At 35.5% G+C, this 22,024-nt stretch overlaps 1 protein-coding gene across 1 annotated transcript; it reads right to left on the reverse strand.

Moving 5' to 3' along the window:
• Positions 1–928: 928 nt before the first annotated feature.
• C2H5orf47 (chromosome 2 C5orf47 homolog) lies at positions 929–21,578 on the reverse strand. Its single transcript, XM_044659834.1, has 5 exons — positions 20,999–21,578; positions 16,645–16,718; positions 12,978–13,077; positions 9,143–9,191; positions 929–1,086 (listed from the first exon to the last, which is right to left on the reverse strand). Exons 1-5 carry the CDS (start codon positions 21,576–21,578, stop codon positions 1,068–1,070), a joined length of 822 nt encoding a protein of 273 aa, XP_044515769.1. The 3' UTR covers positions 929–1,067.
• Positions 21,579–22,024: the final 446 nt, after the last annotated feature.

Consider the following 22,024-nt stretch of genomic DNA (forward strand, 5'->3'; position numbering starts at 1 on the left):
AAAAGGCAAGGGATAGTGGAGACCGATGATACTTATAATACTAATCAATAAGAGCTTGCACCTTCAGTTGGTGGTCCAAAGTGAAAAAAAAATTTCCAAGAAATATTTTATCAGAATCACTTGTAAATTTAATATTGTTTAAAATAAAGATTTTTGTAGAATTCTTGAACCTAAGAATGTCAGTATCTTTAACTGCTTAAAAAAAACTATTGTACTAAAAAAGGCTTTATAAAAACCTGACTATATTATTGACTGCCAAGGCCATTGTCTCTGAATGGACTTTAGATCTAACTGAACTCCTTTGAAATGCTTAAAGCAGATATTTTCTATGATTTGGTCTTTTTTTCCCCTTAATGACTCTCCTCCAGAACTACTGGCTCCAAAGCCTTCAACAGTTAAGTCATTTCTCTAAGTCATGTCAAAGACAGAAGGCCTATTGAGGTCAAGACTTGTCTACTTTAAATCTGTCTTGCCTAGGTTAAGAGCAGCAGCAAGTTTATATCAGTGTACCATAATGCAAATATTTGAAATGTTACTTCAAAGTCCCCCTTTCTTTGGGACCATGAAAACAATATTGATGTGATATCTCAGAGAAATGTACTACAAGAGGTGAGATGCTACATGTTAAGAGCATAGAAGGTACGTTATCAATATAACCCTTAACTCTCATGTCTTTGAATGGATACAATGAAGAACCTATATGACATCCAAGACAAGCACACAGGCACTACTTCCAAAGGAAATGTTTTATTCCTTGGATTTAAGACAAAATATCTTCTGGGTCAACAAAGTGTATATACCTAGGCTTATCTTGAAAAAGGAAAAAATGCTTTTCTACTTGACTTCTTAAGTGGTAGGTGGAGTCTCAAAGCCCTTCCAAAATTGCTGATGTCTTACTAGCAATTGGAATGAAACTAAAGGTGTCGGGTAAAGGGTAGGAGAAGCTAACTGGCCAGGCCAGATGCCAGGAAACTAAACTAAAACATTCCATGAAATCCAAATGATGTTGCCAGTGTCCATGCATTAATTTTTCTCTCTTCCGTTTTGGAATGTGTTTATCAATCATTTCATGATGAGTTGTTTCTCCTAGATAACAAAAAAAGAAGAAATTTTATCTATTTTTCTCCATTTTCAAGATATCCCCCTTACCCAACCAAATGTATATATAACAAGCAACTAATATGCCACACTACAGATTCATCATTGAATCATTTCATACCAGATAGAAGGCACTATTAAGAAAGTAATGTATTGTCAACCAACTTATTTATGTACTTGATGATAAGTGCCTAGATCAGTGATGGCAAATCTTTTAGAGACAGAATGCCAGGCCTCTCCCCCTCATCAAGTGTTGGGTGTGCCCTGCCCCCCCTTACCCCACAAAGGGGAGGAAAGAAATGCTTCCATTGGGCTGCTGAGCAGAGGGACAGGTGAGGTAGGGAATGTTCTCAGGGAGTGTAGTAAGGGGTAGGGGAGTGGCCTGAGCACTCTGCTCCCCTCCAGCTCTGCTTGCTTGTGAGCCACCCACCTGTGAGCACTCTGTGCACTCCCCATTAGCTGCTGGGCAGAGGGGCAGGGATGTGAAAAAATGTCATCAGGTATGATGGAGAGAGGGAGGGGAGCAGCTCCACCCAGGTCTCTCTGCCATTCTCATAATGAACTCTTGGGGAGATGAAGAGGGTGGCTGAGTGCCCACAGAGAATACTCAGAGTGCCATCTTTAAAATCCATACCATAGGTTCACCATCACTGGCCTAGTCTCATCAAGCATTTCTAGACACACTGAAGCAAGCAATCATCTCTAAGAACACAGGGTAAAGTTCTTGCTTTTTTGCAGATACAGACTTCACAGCTTTATAGAATCTCCTCAAAAATTATTTGATTTAGACTTTCACATATACAATGTTAATTTTTAAGACAGTTTAACTACTGCCAACACTAATCAAAATGTGAATAAATACAACCCTAATTATTATGCCCTCATGAAAGCACATCTTTGAAACTTGGAATCATTACTATTTTTAGTATAGCCCAAATATAGAAAAAATATAGTGGAATGAATACTAATATGCCTCCACTATATTTTTTCTATATTTGGAGTATGCTTTATAGGCAAGTGCACAAAGAAACTTGAAACAGTTCTCCCTTCACCATAGGTAAAAATCCCAATATTAACAGTTTTTTTTATTATTATTATTAAAAGAAAAAAAAAGGTGGGGAAAGAGAAAACAACAACAACAACAAAGACACTCAATATAAAAAAGCAATTTTGGTGATAAGAAAGACCAAAACACAAACTCAGAAGAAGACAACAAAGTTAATACTGCTGCATCCAAAACCTCCAAGAAACATATGAATTGCCCTCAAGCCTAAAAAGAATTAATGGAAGAACTCAAAAGTTAAATAAAAAAAGGTAGAAGAAAGGAAATGAGAGTGATACAAGAAAATCATGGGGAAAAGACTTGACAGCTTCCTAAAGGAGGCACACAAAAAAATACTGAAGAAATTAATACCTTAAAAACTGAATAAGTTAATTGGTACAAGAGGGGGAAATCCAATTAAGAGAACTACAAAATGCACTGAAGAGAAGAATTTCTTAAAAGGCAAAATTGGCCATTTGGAAAATGAAGTACTAAAATTCATTGATGAAAAGAACTTTTTAAAAACTAGAATTAGCCAAATGGAAAAGAAGGTTCAAAAATTCATTCTGGAAAAACATGTCTTGAAAATTTAGAATTGAGCAAATGAGCAAAATAATTACTCCATGAGACATCAAGAAATAATCAGTCAAAAGAATGAAAAAATAGAAAAAAAATGTGTAATGTCTCACTGGAAAAACAATCCAGGAGAGATAATCTAAGAATGATTGGAATACAAGAAAGCCATGATTTTAAAAAAGGAGCTTAGACATCATCTTTCAAGAAATTAACAAAGAAAACTGCCCTGATATTCTAGAACCAGAGGGTGAAATAGAAAGAATCTACCAATAACATTCTGAAAGAGATTACAAAAGGACAACTCCCAGGAATATTATAGCCAAATTCCACAACTCCCAGGTCAAGGAGAAAATATTGCAAGCAGCCAAAGAGAAACAATTCAAATATTGTGGAGTCACAGTTAGGATAACACAAACTTTAGCAGCTTCTATAATAAAGGGCTGGAGGGCATGGAATATGATATTCCAGAGGTCAAAGGAATTAGTACTTCAACCAAGGATCATTTGCCTAACAAAAATGAGCATAACCCTTCAGGAGAAAGAATGTCTCTATCAGATCATAGCTCCACCAACAATGTATTTGTGTGGCTATCTCCTCACAATTCTTTTAATATTATTCTCATTTTTGGCCATTTTTGTCGATTTGCAGGGTATAAGGTGAAACCTCAGAGTTGCCTTGATTTGCATATTAGTGAGATGGAGTATACTTATATAGCTATAAATACTTTGCAGTTATTCTTTAAGAACTGTTTATAACCACTGACCACTTAATTTACTGTTTGTAAATCATGGCTATATAACTCTTGTCAGAGAAATTTGATAACAAAGATTTTTTTTCTCATTCAACCATTTTCCTTTCTATCCTAGATTTATTAATGTTATCTGTGCACAAACTTTTCAGTGTTAAGTAGTTATCTATTTTAGCTTTTTAATTACCTTTATCTCTTGTTTAAAAAAGTACATCTCTTACCCATCCCTGTGAGAAATACATCATCTTTTTTATATAATATAACCTTTAATTTTAAGGCTATGTATTCATTTAGGTGGTAGAGTATGGGATAAGGTGTTGTGCAAGCCTAATTTCTGTCAGAACAGTTTTCCAGTTTTCCCAACAGATTTTGTCAAATTTCCCTAATGTATGTTTTTCACTTTAGCAAACACTAGATTACTGAATTCTATTATTTCTGAATATCTTTTGTCTAGTCACTCCCACTGCTTTAGCTCTGTTCTTTAGCCAATACTATACCAGAGTGAAGAGAATGGACATCCTTGCTTTATTCCTATATTCACTTGAAAAGATCAAGTGTACCTCATTGAATATTGTTATTGCTTTTGGTTCTAGACATTTTTCATGATATTAAAAAATGTAATTAAATGACTACACAATGTAGGGGTTTTAGCATAAAAGTGTTGTACTATGTCAAAGATTTTTCTGCATCTGTTGAGATGATCATGTGGTTCTGGATGTTTTAGATTTTAATGTGAATAATTATGTTGGTTATTTTCCAAATGTTGAACCATACTGGTATAATCTCACTTGATTATATTGACTGATATTGTTGGATAAATGTAAACCATTTGTCCTCCTGAATCCACTAGATAGGATTTTGTTTAAAATCTGTAAGTCAATATTTTTTGATACATTGGCCTATAATTTTCTTTCCATATTTTATCTTTCCCTGGTTTAGGTAGTAGAACTGTATTTGTCTTATAAAAGGATTCTTATGGTTATTTCTCAGTTTTTTAGAGTATGAATATTAACTATTCTTTTAAAGTTTAATAGAATTCTCCTGAGAATTCACCAGGTCCAGATTTTTTACTTTTTTTTTCCTTCTTTTGGCAATTCCCTTATAACTAAGTCTATTTCTTTTTCTGAGACTGGGTTAAGAACTGTCTTATCTTCTGCCTCCATATTTTGTGTTTTTAAAGGTGTCTCTTTTGTGTTCTCAGTGTTGTTAACATATGCATCATATGTTCTAGTTATTATTTTTATTTCTTTTGGTTTTGTTGTGATTTCACTGTGCTTATTTATTGTATTTATTTGATTTTCTATTCTCTTTTTAGTCAAATTAGTTAAAGGTTTATCAATTTTATTAATCTTAAGAAATAGCTTTTAAGTTTCATCATTTCTATGGCTTTTTTATTTCCAACTTATCTTTTCCCCCTTCAAATTTTTAATATATGTTTTGTGCTTATTTTAGGTTTGTTAATTCTCCAATTTTAAGTGCATATTCAGTTCATTAATCTTCTATTTTTCTGTTTTGTTAATACATAATTATAAGGATATGATTTTTCCCAAGGACTGTTTTAGCTTCATCCCAGAAATTTTGGCATGTTGTTTCATCATTATCATTTTCTTTTGGATAGCTAATGTTTCTATAATTTTTTCTTTGGCAACTTCATCATTTAAAATTTAATTGTTAAGTCTCTATTGGGTCTGTATCTTTTGTTAGAGGCCCCTGAAATAATTTCTCTTCTTCTTGCATTATAGTCTATAAAGGATGAATTGATTATATCTATATTTTTACATTTGTTTGCATTATGTGCCCAGTACATGATCAAATTTCAAGTAAGTTCCATGTGGTACTAAGAAATATGTATATTCTATTGTTATCTCATTTGGAATTTATCATGTTTTTTAAGATTACTTTCTCCAGAAATTTGAAGGGTTCCATATTTTCCCTTTTAACTTTGTTAGACTTGTGTAAAATTGATAGAAGGATATTGAGGTCTCCTATCATTGTTGCGTTATTATCTATATCTTCTTGAATTTTGGACTATATAAAATTATTATTACTATTGGTTTGTTGTTTATGACTCCTTTCAGAATAATATAGTTTCTTTATCCCTTTTAATTTTTTGAATGCTTTTGCTTTGATAGCATAATAGCAACTCTTTACTTTTTTAATTCATTTGATGCATAGTAAATTTTTTTCTATTCTGAATTTTATTTTATCTCTGTTTTTCTAATGTGTTTCTTATAAGCAGCTGCTTGTAGGGTTTTGTTTTCTTAGCTGATATGTCACTCTATTTCATTTTATTGGAATGTTTAGCTTATTTATGTTTAAAGTTATAAGCATTAGGTATATATTTTCTTCTCTCTCTAAAATTGGGCGTTCAAATTATGAGTTTTCCCTTATTCTGTTGTTAACAAAGTACTCTATTCCTTCAATTATTTTATTTTTAAGGTGGCCTTTTCCCCACTGGTTCTCATCGCCTCAGCTCTGATCCCCTCTTCTTATTTGATCCCTTTTCTTTGAGGGGCATATTAGTTCCTCTCCCCTGCTTTTTATCTGGCTTTAGATTTCTACTTCCTCTTTTTTCCTTTCAGTTTATCAGGTAGATTCCACCTTCCTCTCCTCCCCATGATCTAGTACTGTTAATTAGGGTTTTTTTCATTTTATTTTTTGTGCCACTTTAGAAAAAGGATTTCATTCACTCTCATTATCCATCTTCTCTTTCTAGACCCTCATTCTATGATTCATGATCCTTAGCTCTATCAAATTTAAAACAAGCTATTTTATCTGCTCCTGCTCTAGGCATCCCAGATTATAACAAGCCATTTACTTTATATGTACATGAGCATAGAGGAGTAGCTTCAGGTATTTTAACCCAAACTTTGGGACCTTACCAGCGTCCAACTGCTTATTATTCAGCTCAGTTGGACCCAATAGCTGCAAGTGCACCACCATGTCTTAGAGGTGTAGCTGCCACAACTCTGTTAGTGAAAAAAACTGTTGATCTAGTATTGGGATGCCCATTAACAATTATGTGCCCACATGAAGTGGAAGCATTACTGCTAAGACATAGAACACAGGCATTTTCTGATCAGAGAATTACAAGGTATGAAATAACCTTGCTAAATAATGAAAATATTACTTTAAAATGTTGTACAACTCTTACATTAACTAACTAATCTAATCTTCCTCACAATATCTATAACCTATTTTTTCTAAACTTTTCTAGAAATCTCCTCTCTGGATCCATGTTCTCCCATTCTTCTAGGTGCCACTTGCTCCGCAGAGGTTCCAACTCCCTCCTTCTCAGGTCAAGTAGACTTTTCAGTTCTCTTTTGCTTTTTTCTTCTAGATTGTCTTTAACTTCTATAAAATTGCATTCCCAATCAATTGTTTATTCTTTTGTTTCTTTGGTGAGGGTTGCTATTGCAGATTCAAGGTCTTCTACTTTCATTATTTTTGCTGTTGTAGGACATAAATTCTGCTCTGATAATTCTCATTTCTCTTTTAAGCCATTCAGGAAGAGCATGCTGTGGTTCCACATTCTCCTTTACTTCTCAGGGTCATTTGCCTCATCAAATGTTGGATCATTTTCCTTTGTTTTGCAGTATTTATTTGCCTAAAATGGTTTACTAGATCTAGAAGCTATATTTCCTTCAGTTGTTATGTTTTTCCTATTGACATGTCTGTTTATGATCAATGTTTTTGAGATTCCTCCATCCTGAAGTCTTTTTTTACATTCAGTCTTTCTTTTCTCTTTTCACCACTTTTATTTTTAATCTTATTTTAAGGGGATAATAATAGCACTTCTCTCCTACGATTATTATAAGGATAAAATTAAATAACATTTAAAAATACTTTGTAAATCTTAAAGCAATATGTAAATGCTATCTAGGGTTGTCATGTATAAAGTACCTAGAGGCAAAATGCATAACAATGGGAATACAAAGACAAAAACTAAACCTTCTCCACCCTCAAGGGGCTTACATTCTATCAGGGAAAGCAATTTTTACTTGCATAGTAATTCTGAGCAGGCCCACAAAGTTCTTTGGAAAGATTAAATGTTCTTGGAAAAACAAAATTTTATGTCAAGATTTAAAAGTAAGGCTTAGTTGGAAAGGATGACTTAAAATACATGAGAAAAAATAATTGCAGAAGGCTGGAATTAGAATGTTCCTCTTGTAGATTTAGATAGGAAATTTAAATAAACAAGTTTGGAAAGACATACTGGAGTTAGCTTTTGGAAGGGCTAGCTTGTTAGAATAGAGAGGCTTTACACAATTGGTTAATGGAACATCTCTCAACTGATTAAGAATTTGAGTAATTAATAATGACTGTGTATTTTAAAGAATTCAAGCTTGCAGTGACATGAAGAAATATTTTATATTTTCAGCAGATGTAGAATAGACATTGCAATGCTATATGACCAAAGGAGGCTAGAAAAGGGAATAAACATTTATATAGTGCCTACTATATGCCAGGCAGAGTGCTAAGAACTGCACAAATACTATCTCCTTTGATACTGACAAAAACTCAGCAAGGGAGGTACTGTTATTACCCCATTTTACAATTGAAGACACTCAAATCCTCTAATCAATAAATTCGTGTAAACTAAAGGAGCAAATATAAAGTCATTTTTAAATATATTTAGCACTCCTTACAACCTGGCCCTAACTTAATTTTTCAACCTTATTAAACACTGCTCCCTACCATACACACTAGAGACTAACTGAACTTGTCGTTTTGTTCCTTATATTCAGCACTCCTCCCTCCAGCCTTATGTAAGAAATAAAATTAATATAGAGTGACAGAATTAAAAATATCATGGTTTCAAAGGGTTTATTGAAAGCCATTAGAAAAATGAAGGCACGTGCCTGTTGAGTTAGTTCAAAATACACAGGCCCTGTTGCATCCTCCTCCCATCCTGGCTCCTACTCCTGAGGTGGACAAGAGGAAGTACCAATCCCATCCTCAGTCTTTATACTCCTGTTTACATTATTATATTTCCTGCCCACCTGATTATGCAAGAGGAATCATGGGAAATGTAGTTTGAAAGAGATCTAAATGTCCACAGGAAGTTTAGAACAGGGGGCCTCAAAATTAGTTCAAGGACCCCCAAATATCCAATATCACATTTATATTCAGCATGTCTTACCTCCCTGACTTTCCAATATTATGCTTATGCCTGGAATATATTTCTTCCCCTATTTATCTACAATCCCTACTTTATAAGCTCTATCTAGCTCATTTCAAGTACTTTGCCCTACTTTGCCCAGAAGTAGCCTCTATATCAGTTTCCAGTCATTTCCAAAAAATATTACTGTATAATATATGTATCCTATATTTGTACTACTGATTTCTGACTTCCCTTTTGTTTCCTCCCATTGGAACTTAAGCTCTTTGAGGGCAGGAATTGTCTTGCTTGTTTGTATTTGTTTCCCAGCACTTAGTTCAGTACCTGGCCCATAGTAAACAATTAATAAATACTTTATCACTCATTCATCTCTATATTTCACCCAATACCTAGCTCTATGATTTATATACAATAGACGCTTAATAAATGTTTAATTCAAGAAATAAAAGCAAGCAACAGGTGCAAACCCCAAGTAACAGAAATTTGGCAGTAAAAGAGAGAAAATTAAATTCATCCACATTTTAACTCACAAGTTATAATCTACACTAGTACTCACCCAGAGAGAAGAGAAGACTCATCTTCTCTACTTTGGGCCAGGTCACCATCTAGGATGAATAAAGAACATATGGAAAATCTCACTTCTTTAATAATGGTTTTCCTATGAATAGGTTTAAAAAAACCTTACCTTCTATCTTAGAATTAATATAATGTTTTGATTCTAAGACAGAAGAGTGGCAAGAGCTAGGTACTGGGGGTTAAGTGACTCACCCAGAATCACACAACTAGGAAGTGTTTGAGGCCAGATTTGTGAGAACCTCACTTCTCTAGGCCTGGCTCTCAATTCACTGAACTACTCAGCTGCCCTCATGAATAGGATTTTTAAATCACTCATCAATTTTTATTCCTTAGTATTTGTCACCTTGACATTCTGGTATATTCTATAAAGCACTTTGAGGCAGGGATATAAAACACTTGATGATGAGAATTCATTTTGTTTATTTTTTCAAAGTTTCATCTCTAGAAATCACCAAGCCATTTTCTCTTTATTCAATGAATGGCTTTTTGCAAAAGTTGATAGAAATAATGATGATCCTGATGCCTTAGAAATTTTATATTCATTTAGTGGTTTCCTCTTATCTCCCCAAAACACTATATTTGTTTCTAGCCCAGTGCCCACAACCATTGTTAAGGGAAGAAAGCATGATAGAGAAATGGTCTATCTTTCTCATCACCACCACCACCAACTGATCAACTACCAACAGTCAGATAGACTCAAGATATTTAAGAGTGGCAGCCCTAGATTATCTGACCTGACCTGCTTCCAGCCGAACCCTCAATTATATCATCCAATGAAGTAATTCCTAAGAGTAGGGGCTAGCCATCTTCACCACCTACCAATCAACTGCCACATCTAGGGCAGGCAAATCAGCCTAGCTGAAGGAATATGGTATACTAAGGGAGAAACAAGTGCCAGGCAAGTGAAACCAGCGCCACTACCTTGAACAGTATTTCAACCATGAACCTATTGCCTTGATGTAGATAGCCCAAGACCCTGAAGCCAAAAGCCTTTAAAAAGCAATACCTTTAGCTTGGTGTCCCCAGCCATAACTCTGAAAAGCAATCCTTGTGGATATGCAGCTTGGCAAGTATCCACATAGGCACTATAGTTACAACTACTGATGAAAAGGAAATTTTTACTAGCCAAATCCTTGGCACTGTGAAATGGTTCAGCATCAGAAAGTGATAAAAGTTTACCAGTGAAAATGACATTCCAGAAGAAGTATTAACATCTGCTTTTCTGTTGCAACCTAATGCCATGGAACTTTCCCATCTCTAACTTGCAGCTAAAACCTTCCATATGTGTTGTCTCCCTCATTAGAATATGAGCTCCTTGAGAGTAGTGACTCTTATTTTTTAAATTTGTATTCCCAAGATGTGGCATGACATTTTGTACATATTAAGTGCTAATAAATACTTTATTTATCCAGTCATCATTTAATAATGCAAAGAAAAACATTCTTCCTCTCAAGATGTTCTCATGCCTACTAGACTGTTTAAATAAGATCCAGAGATCAATCCAAAGATTCATACCATGGACAGCTCATCATCATTTAATCTCTATTGCTTGTCTCCATCTCTGTATTTAGATATCTAAATGAGCCTGTTTAATTTGCTCGATTTCTTTTGAGACTAATACACTGCATACAAAATTCTGATACCATATCAGGATCAAGGCCCTCATCCCTTCCTTTTTGATTTCTCAGCACATAAACATCTGACTTCTTCCCATCATTCTTTCTAGACTTTCCTAGACTGCATGCATCATATAGGTCCAGCTAGCCACTGAAGCCCAGACATTCCCTGGGTGGCTCATTTTACTATCTTCACAAAAAAAAACCACTATTTCCAATAGTTACTCTTATCTTCATCTTATTTTTAAAAGAGATGAAAAGAGGTAAGGTAAACTTCCATGCCATTTCAATTTAAAATTAGATCAGAAAAGTTATATATGTTCACAGTAGCAGCATTCTTTTTCCTTTTTTGTTATTATGAACAATATCTCTATAGACAAAGTCAGATCAACAGAAAATGAGTTCCTAACAGTTCACTCCTTATAAACATATTTCCTCCTTTTAAATGTATTAACTGGAATTTTGTACTCAACTATTTTATGGTAAGAACAAACTTATGGTTCACTTTTACTGATTACCTAATAGAAAATATTACTGAACCTACTGGAAAAACACACACAATCATATTCTCCTATAGTTATATGAGGCTATTAAAGTTAAGATTTTCTTCTAAAGAAAAAATAATCAATAAATTCAAAACAGTTATCAGCTAAATTTGGCCCTGCCCATGCCCAAGTATTGTGGACACCAAATTATCTTTTTCTTAACATGGTATATTTATTTCTGAACATAATCTACCTACATTAACAATTCTAATTTGCAATAACTTCAATTAATAAAGTGCACTTTCCAAATTAAAACAACATTGAGGTATCACCTCACACCTAGCAGACTAGCCAATATGGCAGCAAAAGAAAGTGATAAATGTTGGAAGAGATGGGGCAAAATTGGGACACTAATACACTGCTGATGGAATTGTGAATTAATCCAACCATTCTGGAGGGCAGTTTGGAACTATGCTTTAAAAGGGCTTTAAAAGAATACCTACCCTTTTACCCAGCCATACCACTGCTGGGTTTGTACCCCAAAGAGATAACAAGGAAAAATACTTGTACAAAAATATTTATAGACACACTCTTTGTGGTGGCAAAAAATTGGAAATAAAGAGGTGTCCCTCGATTGGGGAATGGCTGAACAAATTGTGGTATCTGTTGGTGATTGAATATTATTGTGCTGAAAAGAATAATGAACTGTAGGATTTCTAAGTGAATTGGAATGACCTCCAGGAATTGATACAGAGTGAAAGGAGCAGAACCAGGAGAACCATATACACAGAGACTGATACACTGTGGCACAATCAAATGTAATGGACTTCTCTATTAGCAGCAATTCAATGACCCAGGACAATCCAGAGGAACTTATGAGAAAGAATGCTATCCACACCCAGAGAAAGAACTATGGGAGCAGAAACACAGTAGATGATCAATCACGTGGTTTGATGAGGATATGAATGGGGTTTTGATATTAAAAGATCACTCTACTGCATATATGAATAACATGGAAATAAGTTTTGAACAATGATACATGTATAACCCAGAGGCATTGCTTGTCAGCTCCTGGGGGGGAAGGGGGAGTGGGAAAAATCATGAATCATGTAACCATGGAAAAATATTCTAAATACATTCTTAAAAAGAACATTGTACTTTCATTATTTAGAAATAGCTGCATGAAGGCTATCATTCAAGGGCTTGAGCTGTAGTAGTGTGTCTTTAAGGAAGGAACATGAAATGATACATTTAAAAAGCCTTTGGAGGACCATTTAGTCTAATTGCTTCATGTTATATAAGAAAAAACTGGTATCCAGAAAAAAAAGTGACTTCTAAAAAACTCACACAAGTGACAAGATGTTTTACTTCATTAGATGAAGTCAAAAAGTGCAATATTTTAAAATATTTATACCTCAAAAAACAAGTGTTTCATTTGCCTGCTATACTTTAAATAGAATGAATACCTTTCCACTTAGTAACATATCTCTCACTCATATAAACACCTTTCCCCCACCACCAGTTCTAGACACAATACTTTAAAAATACAGTAAAAGGAGTTTTAATTAAAAAGAGTAATGATTACAAGAAACAGAAATTTGTGACTATGCACTCTGCACATAACAATTATGAGAGCTGCTGAAGTACAAACACCTTTATTTTGTGACCAAACCTATAATAGAAGTTTCTCAATCTTAAATAAAGTATTACCTACTTTCAGAACAACCCTGTTTGAAGTTCATTCTGTCTCTGATTTTTTCATTTTCTTTCAGCATCTTGGAAATCACTTTGTGTACACTGTCCCATACTGCATGCTAAAAAGATAGACACCATAAGGAATGCCAACTAGTTGAGAACCTTTAAAGAGGTTCATTCTTAAGGAATAACTCAACCATGATGCATGTTCATCAGAATATTCTTTGCATTCTCATTCATTGTTGAAACATAGACCTAAAACCTACCTTGAGTTTTTCTCCAACATTGCATTGATGCTTTCATAATCCATCTCCAGGTGGTACATCATTCACTTAAAGTAAATTTCAGCATTTCTACTACCAATGTTAAATGAGGTTTCTTTTGAAAAGTCAGGTATGTATAGGCATACAGAACCAGTTATGACTCATTATTTCCTTATTTTGTAAAATTGACCTGTCTGAATACTGATTTTTTACATGTCAATACCAAAGACCATAAACCATAAACCTGAATGGATTCATGGTATAATGGAAAGAGCTCATATGAACTAAAAGGCAGAACTGGATTCAAAAATGCCACTTGTACAATTTACTATATGTCTGAATGTGGGCAAATCACTTTACCTTTTTCAACTGATAAAAAAAGGAAGTTCAATTTGTTGACATAAAAAGAAAAAATCAAAAGGAATGAGTAGAAGGTATAAATTAAGGCAATTTAGGCTCATATAAGGAAAAACTTCCCGATATTTAGAGCAGTTGTTGATTTGTTCATCCCTCCTTTCAAAGAGGTCCAATGACCCTTCCTTGCTCATGAATTGGATTTAAGTGAAGCAAAGTTGTGAAAAGTCAACCTCATTCACTCTTCCAGTCATCCAAGTCTGGTGGCAAGACAAGTCAGGATGTATCATCTGGAGATGGCCCAGGATTCAATGGATAATGTTGGTATCTGGTGTCCGGGCAAACTTAAGCCCTTTGTAGCACCTGCTTTCATGGCCATTGGAACAAATTGTTTTCTTCTGCCCATTCTGTGGGAAGGGGGAAGTCTTCTTATTCTTGAGGTAGACATCCCCCTATCTCTTCAATAGGTTTGAGGACAGTTACCCTCAACCTGGTTTAGTCTTCTGCTGAGACAATTTTCCTGAGCTGTGGCCACTGTGCACACTACAGTTTCTTAAACCCACAGGTAAAAGTTGGGTGAAAAGTAGATACTTTTAAATGAGCAGCCCTGAAAAGAACTCAGCAAACCCTCACATCAGAATTGCTAGTCTTCCCTGAACACCCCAGATACCCCTAGAGCTACTCAAGAGTTGAATGAGTTATCTTATGGGGTTTACCTTCACTAGAAGTCTTCAAGTAGTTCCAGAAGACCACCTGCTAAATGTGTTGTCAAAAAGAATTTTTATTCACTTACAGGTTGGACTAGATTCCTTCTGAATTCCCTTCCTAACTGAAGATTCTGTACCTTTAGAACAGCTTTAGTTTGATTTTTTTAAATTATCCTAATTACAAATATACAGTTTTCTTAAGCTATAATGCAAGGAAAATTCTAAGAGAAATTTAATAGTTTTCTCCTTTTTATTTACTTCTGTTACTTAGAATGTCATATTAGATAACTTTTTATTTCACCAATTAAAGTTTCATAGAATTCAACTTTCATAAAAAAAGCATAATGTGTATAGTTGTATTCAAAGATAATTACTTTCAAATAAGACTTAAAAATTCCCTTGTCAGAAAATTCAATAGTAGTTGTTACTCTTAGAAGAGCCCTCATTTATAATAACATATTTTTTGCTAGGTTACTTCAATCAATCTGTGACCTCAAAAGTGTAGATAATCTCTCCAGTGGTACAGATCTCAACCCATGAATGTTTACTCATCTCATCTGAGTCCTATTTGATTTCTAATCATGTTCAAAATTCACCATAAAGGGTGCATCTAAAATTGTTAGGCCTCTCCTCAGGATATCTTGGAAGTGAATGTATACTAATGTAGGGTATGATTATACTTGCTTGCTCTTAAAACATGCCATCCCACACTTTTCTTTTCTTGTCATACATTTCTTTGATGACATAATTTACACTGCTTCTAAAAAAATTCCTCATCTGTCACATTTTCCAGCCTACTCATGTTCACCCTCCCATTCTCCATTACCTTTTGAATGACATGAAACTTTAATTTTTTGGAATTTTAATATTTTATGATGCTCAGACATACATCAATGGATCAGTGGTATCAAAGAGATAAGCCTTAGTTTCAGGAAAAATACTTGAAGCTATAAAAGTGCCATACAATTTCCCAAAGACAATCTAGCCCAATTTCTTCCTTCTGTTCAATTTCCAGTCCAGATCACTGTCCATATGCAATATCTAAGTTGTATGCTTTGATGGAAAGGTTCTATTATTTGTCCACCCAACTGCATTTCATAATCTTAGATAATAAGTAATCTTTGACCCTTTGTTTTTGTCTGAGTTTAGTAGAACTCTTGCATGACTATGGATCTTAAAGAGATTCTATAGATATTCTAGGTTTGATGAAATCAGCACAATGTCATTTGCAAATAGGAATATCTTAAAAATATCTTGGCATCTATCTATTGGTCTCACATTAAAAATGGGAGTTTCACTGTCTCCTCAGGATATGAAGAGAACTTTATAAACCAAACTCATAACTACTATACTATATACTTCCAGAGATTCATTTGAGGACAAATGATATTTCTAGAACGAATTTGGAAAGTACTGCCAAGGATTATGAAGTCCTTGTCAAGAAACTAAAGCCCATGGGACATGTTTTACCATCTTTTACATGGAGCCTTTCCTAATCACTTCAGCTTCCAATCCCCTCACTCCCCTCAAAAAATTACCTTGCAATTCTGTGTCTATATGTGTACACATATATGTACATATATATGCATGCATGTGTATAGCATACCTGTATATGTAGAATGTAAATTCACATATCTGGCACATAGTACTTACTTAATAAATGTTTACTGTTTGATTCAAGATTTAAATGAAGTGGGAATGTTTATCATACAGAACAGAAAATTTAAAGGGACATTAAACAATCAATCCTAATTGGATATAACTATTCAAAAGTAAAATAAGCTTTCTCAGAATTCCCTCCCCTCAACTCTCCACACTCAACTATAGGTATTTAAGCAAAGACTAGATAGTTACATACGAGAAATGTTGTTGGGCATTGTTGACCTGGTGCAAGATGGATAACTTCAGAGGTTACTGGCAACCATATGATTCTGTGAAACAAGCTGATTTCTAATGATTTCCAAACTAGGAATTTTTCCATCTCTAAGAAATGTGCTGTTCATTTCAGAGCTCAGGGACACTAAAAAGAATATCACAGCAAGATGTAACCTTTTCCTATGAAATATATAGTTCTTTTCTTGAACTATGTCAATTATCTGTTATGTTTTTCTGAATTATTTATAATCCCTTTCACAAATGACAAACTTGAGTCATAGACCTTCCAACCCCATCCCTTCAATTATTAAGTGAACTATTATTTCCACAAAAAAGCTGATTTTTCTACTCAAGTAAGTTCCTTTTTTCGTCTCAAAAAATTATTTCCAAAACTTTTAAAATTCTTTTATTTTGGCTACCTTTGGGCATCTGCCCTTAGTGCAATACTAAATTAACTAGTGGCTTTCATCTCTATATTTAATCTTACCTTTTTCTTCTTCTTTGTGATTTTACCAGCCTCATTCAAAGGTATGTGGAATTCAAATGCATCACTGACATTTTCTAACAAAAAACCAAGATTTTAAAAAAGTGATCCAAGGAGTTAGATAACGAAATTGTCATATAACTTAGTCACACAACTTAGAGATTTCCATCTTTGAAAGAATAGAAATAGAACAGACACATATCGTAATGCATCTAGGAATTTTCTTTGTATGCTTTGTTTCCATACTTTGAAGTAAAAACACTAAGCATTGCTCTAATAGATTAAAGTCTAAGAACAACAGGCAAAGCATCTGCCCCTAGTATCTAAGCATTTTCTAATAGTAGAAGTATAGATTTTTAGACATAGAAGGAACCTTAAAGATCATCTAATTCAATCCCTTCATTTTACATATAAGAAAACTAAGACAAGTGCTCGAAGTTTTTTAAAAGGCTTTATCTAGTCCAAGCATATAAAAACTGAGGACCAGAACTTTAAATTTTTGACATACACTCTTTAAAAAACAAATAATACTCTCGAAACTACCACACCAATGCAACCACCAACAATCTGGAAATAGGTCTTGATCAAGGACACATGACAAAACCAGTAGAAATGTGCGTCGGCCATGGGTGGGGGGAGAGCGGGGGGTGAAGGGGAAATTAGGAGCATGAATCATGTAACCATGTTAAAAATGATTATTAATAAATGTTCAAAAAAAACAAATAATACTGAGTTCAATTTCATACAGAGTCCTTTTCTATAATGGTTTTTGTATTTTGGTGATTTAAGTTAATAATAAAAAATTGTTTAAAAAAATTTAACTGAGGTAAAGGTTGGGGAGAATGGAATTATGTTCAACTCAACAAACATCTTTTTAGCATGTGTTACATACAGAGCATTGTGTCAGTTGTTGGGGGATTTACAAATTTTTAAGACAGCTTTCTTAGTTTCTGACTTAATAGAACACACTAGTAGTCTATAATCCAGGATTAAACTTCTACTGTGAGACAGAAGTGGCAGTAAAGTTTCCTGGTTGCTCACATTCTTTTGTTTTTTGCCAATGGTGATGCAGCTGACCTTCATCAAATCAGTACTACTCTCTGAACTCGAGTTTCCTCGTCTATGAAGACAGAGTTAAGGCTAAATCTTAACCTAAGAGCTATGGTCAAATTCATCAAACTTTTCTAAGTTTTGGTTTATTCATGAGCAAATCATGAGATTGGACTACAATCAGTGGTGTTACTCAAATAACAAGAGCTACTAACCTTTAGATAAGGATCCCTACAGGCTGCATGTTGACTTAAGAAATTACACAATAATATTCTCGACGATTGACTGTAATTTTTATTTTGCTAAATATTCCCCAACTATATTTTAATCTGATTCTGGTGGCAGTAGGCCATATATTGACATTTATGGGCTAGATGACTTCAGGAGTTTCAGCTCTATTATTTGTAACTATAATTTTTGTTTGACTTCTAGTGTTTTAAGATTTTGAGCTAAAAAACCTATCTCAATGAGGATGGGGAAAAGGGAGCTGACAAAGAAAGAAGTAAAAATACTAGAAAAACATCAACAAACTCAATTTTTTTAAAGACGTAAAAAAGAAAGAACAAGAAGCTGAAAGGGAAACCAAAAACTACATTAGAGTTAAAGAATGTGGTAAAGAGATTCAATGCCTCAAGTGAACTGACTGGTCAAGGTGAAGGCTAACAACAAGGTATTTTGCTTTTTGGTTGTTTCACTGGCTGGTTGGTTTTGATCTTTGAGGGGGGTAAAGGAGGATTAAAGAAAGGATAGTATCGCTCTTTTAAGATAGAGGGAAAGACAATAATGTATGATGGTGAGAAAGTTGACCTACTTAACTTGTTTAATTTTGGTTTTCTCTTTCTCCAGGTGAGGGATCTTTGGACTAGGAAGAGGAAAGCAGAGATGGTTAGTACAAGGTGGAGATTCAAGTTAAGTGAAGAAAAAATAAGAGTTCAATGAGTTCAAATCATATGATTATACATTAGGGTACTGAGGGAAAAAAACTGGTAGTTGAGAGTGCTTAGCTACCCACTACAAGTGATGTTTGAATGATGGGAGAAATACTAAAGGACTAGAGAAGAGCAAATGTTTCCTTTTTTTTTTTAAATGGAAGGTGCCATATGAAGTCTGAAATTTCAAAGTCACTGAAATCATTGAGCTTCTATTTCTGGCAAAATTCTAGTAGACATTTTTTATAGTTATGGCTTATGAGCATTTAGATAAGGAAGCAATGAACACTTAATGACTTAATCAAGGACAATCATTCTGGATTTATTTTATTTTTGTACAATTATAAAGCTGGTCAATCAAAGGAATGAGGCTGATGTAGTATGCCTAGATTTTAATAAAGCTTAAGATAAAGTCTTCTTGCTGTCCTTATGCATAAGAATAAGATAGATAGTAGATTTGAAACTGGTTGAATGACCAGATCCAAAAACTAGTCATCAATGATTCAGTTATCTTAGGTACAGTTCTTAAACCTTTAGTTTCATAAATTCCTTTGGCAGTCAGGTAAAGACTATAGACCTCTTCTAAGAATGATGTTTTTAAATACATAAAAGAAAATACACATGGCTACACAAGAAATGGAATCGATTGAAAGTTGTTTTTTGGTTATTTTTTTAAGTTCATGGACTCCAAATTAAGAACTCTGATTTACAGCAAGATCTCTCTAACCTAACCTCTTCCTTAAACCTGTATATGGAATATAACATTTTGTTCTGACTAAAAGGGATAGCATACTTATCACATAAGCAAATCACATGACTAGGAAAGATAACTAATATGATAGATTATAGAACCCACATCCAAATACATCTCAATGGACTAGAACTTAAGACTGAATCAAATAAGATGAAATTTCAGGGGGATAAATATAAATTCAGAGCTTAGGTTCAAAACATCATCTTTACAGAAACTGGATGAAGTCAAGGATATTAACTAGTTCTTAGGAAAGAAGTCTGAGAGGGGCAAACTGGAAAGCAGAGTAGCAGAAAGGTATAGAAGAACATATCAAGATAAAATTCCAAATGGATGTGTGACTTCTAGGTCTGTATTTGAGAAGAGGAGGAAAAGTACTTAAATCTAAAAAATCTTTATTGCAGCTCTTTTTTGGTGGCAAAGGACTGGAACCTAAGAGGGTAGCTATTAATTAGCAAGTGAACAAATTATGGCATAACAGTGTGAGATGATATTGTTTTGTTGTAAGAAATGATAAAGGGGACATTTTCAAAGAAACCTGAGAAGACTTCTATAAAGTGATGGAGAGTAAAGCAAACAATCAGAATTAAATAGTAAGAATAACACTGTAAAGAAAAACAATTTTGAAAAACTTTAGACCAACAATATTTTTCCTTTTTTCCCTCCATTGTTAGAAGTGGGTAATATGGGAGAGAAAATAAATATTTGTTAATTTTTAAAAAGTAAAATTAAGTTTAAAAACAATTTTAATCTTATTCATCCTTGAAAGTCCTTAATGTTCTATTCCCTTTCTACCATCCTGGTCACAAGAATCTATTCTCCCAAGTCACAGGATAATAGATTTAAAGCTTTTAAGGGACCACTGAAGTCATCTAGTCCAACACTCTCATTCTACAAATGAAGAAAACTGAAGTAGAGAGGAGTGACTTGATTTGCCCAAAGTTACGCTAATGAAAAGGGCCCAGGTGGGTTTTGAATCCAGGATCTCTTACTCCATCTTTCCTCTTTAACACTTCTCACAAAACTTTGCTTTGTACCTCTCTTAGCATTTAATATTGTTCATTACTATAATCTATCATCAACTGATTTGACTCTAAACTCCAGGAAGGCAAGGGTTATGTCTCAGCTAAACTTTTTCTCTCCCAAGTCACCAGACCAAGGTTTTGTTCCCCCAAATCACTTGATTTTTTAAAAAATATAATAACAAAGAACGAATAAAAGATTAAGACCAACATTTTAAGACACTTTATAATCAAATATGATTAAATTAATCTAATCTGAAACAGGCATAAAAGATCGCTAACGGGATATTTGTTTTAGAATGAGGAAATCCCGGGTTGACAAACTATCTGGTTCTACCTTACTCTCTTCCCACCCCCATTTTAAAGATTAGAAACTAAGACCCAGGGAGGTGATGAACCTTTGCTAAAGGCCAGTGGCTCAGGGGCAAAGACCACTCTCTTCTGGCGGCCCCGCTGCAGGGGAGACACCGCAGCCCCAGGCTCAGGAGCCCCTTGGCTCAGGCACTCCTGACTCCTGAGTCGCAAGCCTGGGGGACTGGGGCCTTAGGCCCAGTTCTTCTCCACCCCAACCCTGAGCCAGGCCAGGGTCATTCCTCTTCTCCCACCTGTCCCGGCGCCCGCCACGGCCCTCAGAGCCTCCCCCTGTCTTCTCCCCGCGGCCCGGCCACGCAGTCTGGGAGGCTTGTGAGCCTTCGGTGTCTCCTTTCCCAGTCTTGGCGCCGGAGGTCTTCCTGCCTTTGGCTGAGAGGGCTCCGAGCTGCCTCCGGGACCTGCAGCCGCCATCACTGCCTCCACCTCCTGGGACTCCTTCCCGGCCTCCTGTCGCTGCAGCCTCCACGAGCCGAGGCCCTCATAGAAGATCGACCTTCCGCAGGGATGGGAGCCGAAACAGTTCACGTAAACACAGCGCGGCAAAGGCCTCGGCCACCAAGAGGGCGACGCCATTTCTGTGCCCAGTTCTCTAGAGGCCCCTCTGGACGCACCACCTCCCAGGGGAAGTGGGGAGGGAGCGGAGAAAAGGCTTAGGAGAGATCTGGGCGGACAAGACCGTGAGGGGATGGAGGGGGTAGGGGAAGAGACTGTAGAGTCCACTGGGAAACAAAGTGGAGATGGGGTAGGAATTGGTCTGGGAGGGGGCACAGGAGATTTGTAGAGACCACTGGGATATTGAGCAGATGGGACCATGATGGGGCAAGGCATCAAGGATGAGAACTGGAGAAGGGGAGGAATTCGACAGACCAGACTATGGGAAGCTGGGAAAGGAAAAACTACTGTAGGGATCCTAGGGGAACTGGGCAGATCAGACCTCAGTGTGGTGGCAGGGCTAAGGGCATCAAGATGAGACCTGGAGTGAAGGAGCAATTGGAGAGAACATTAGGGAAGTGAATAAAGACTCCAAGGAAATTTGACTTAGTTTTGCCCACCCCTTCCCTTCACCTGCCTCCTACTGCCCTAGTCAATCAAGTACAGACCCTGACACTTGTTTAGGTCTTAACCTGCCTTTCACATACTATAGCAGTTTTGGTGAACCTTTTAGAGAGGGAGTGCCAGGCCCTGCTCCCACCCCCTAGATGGGGTACTATGCTGGTCCCCAACCAAAGACTGAGTGCCACACCATGCACCCTGCCCCC

Source organism: Gracilinanus agilis, chromosome 2 (assembly GCF_016433145.1).
Source record: "Gracilinanus agilis isolate LMUSP501 chromosome 2, AgileGrace, whole genome shotgun sequence".
NCBI lineage: Eukaryota > Metazoa > Chordata > Mammalia > Didelphimorphia > Didelphidae > Gracilinanus > Gracilinanus agilis.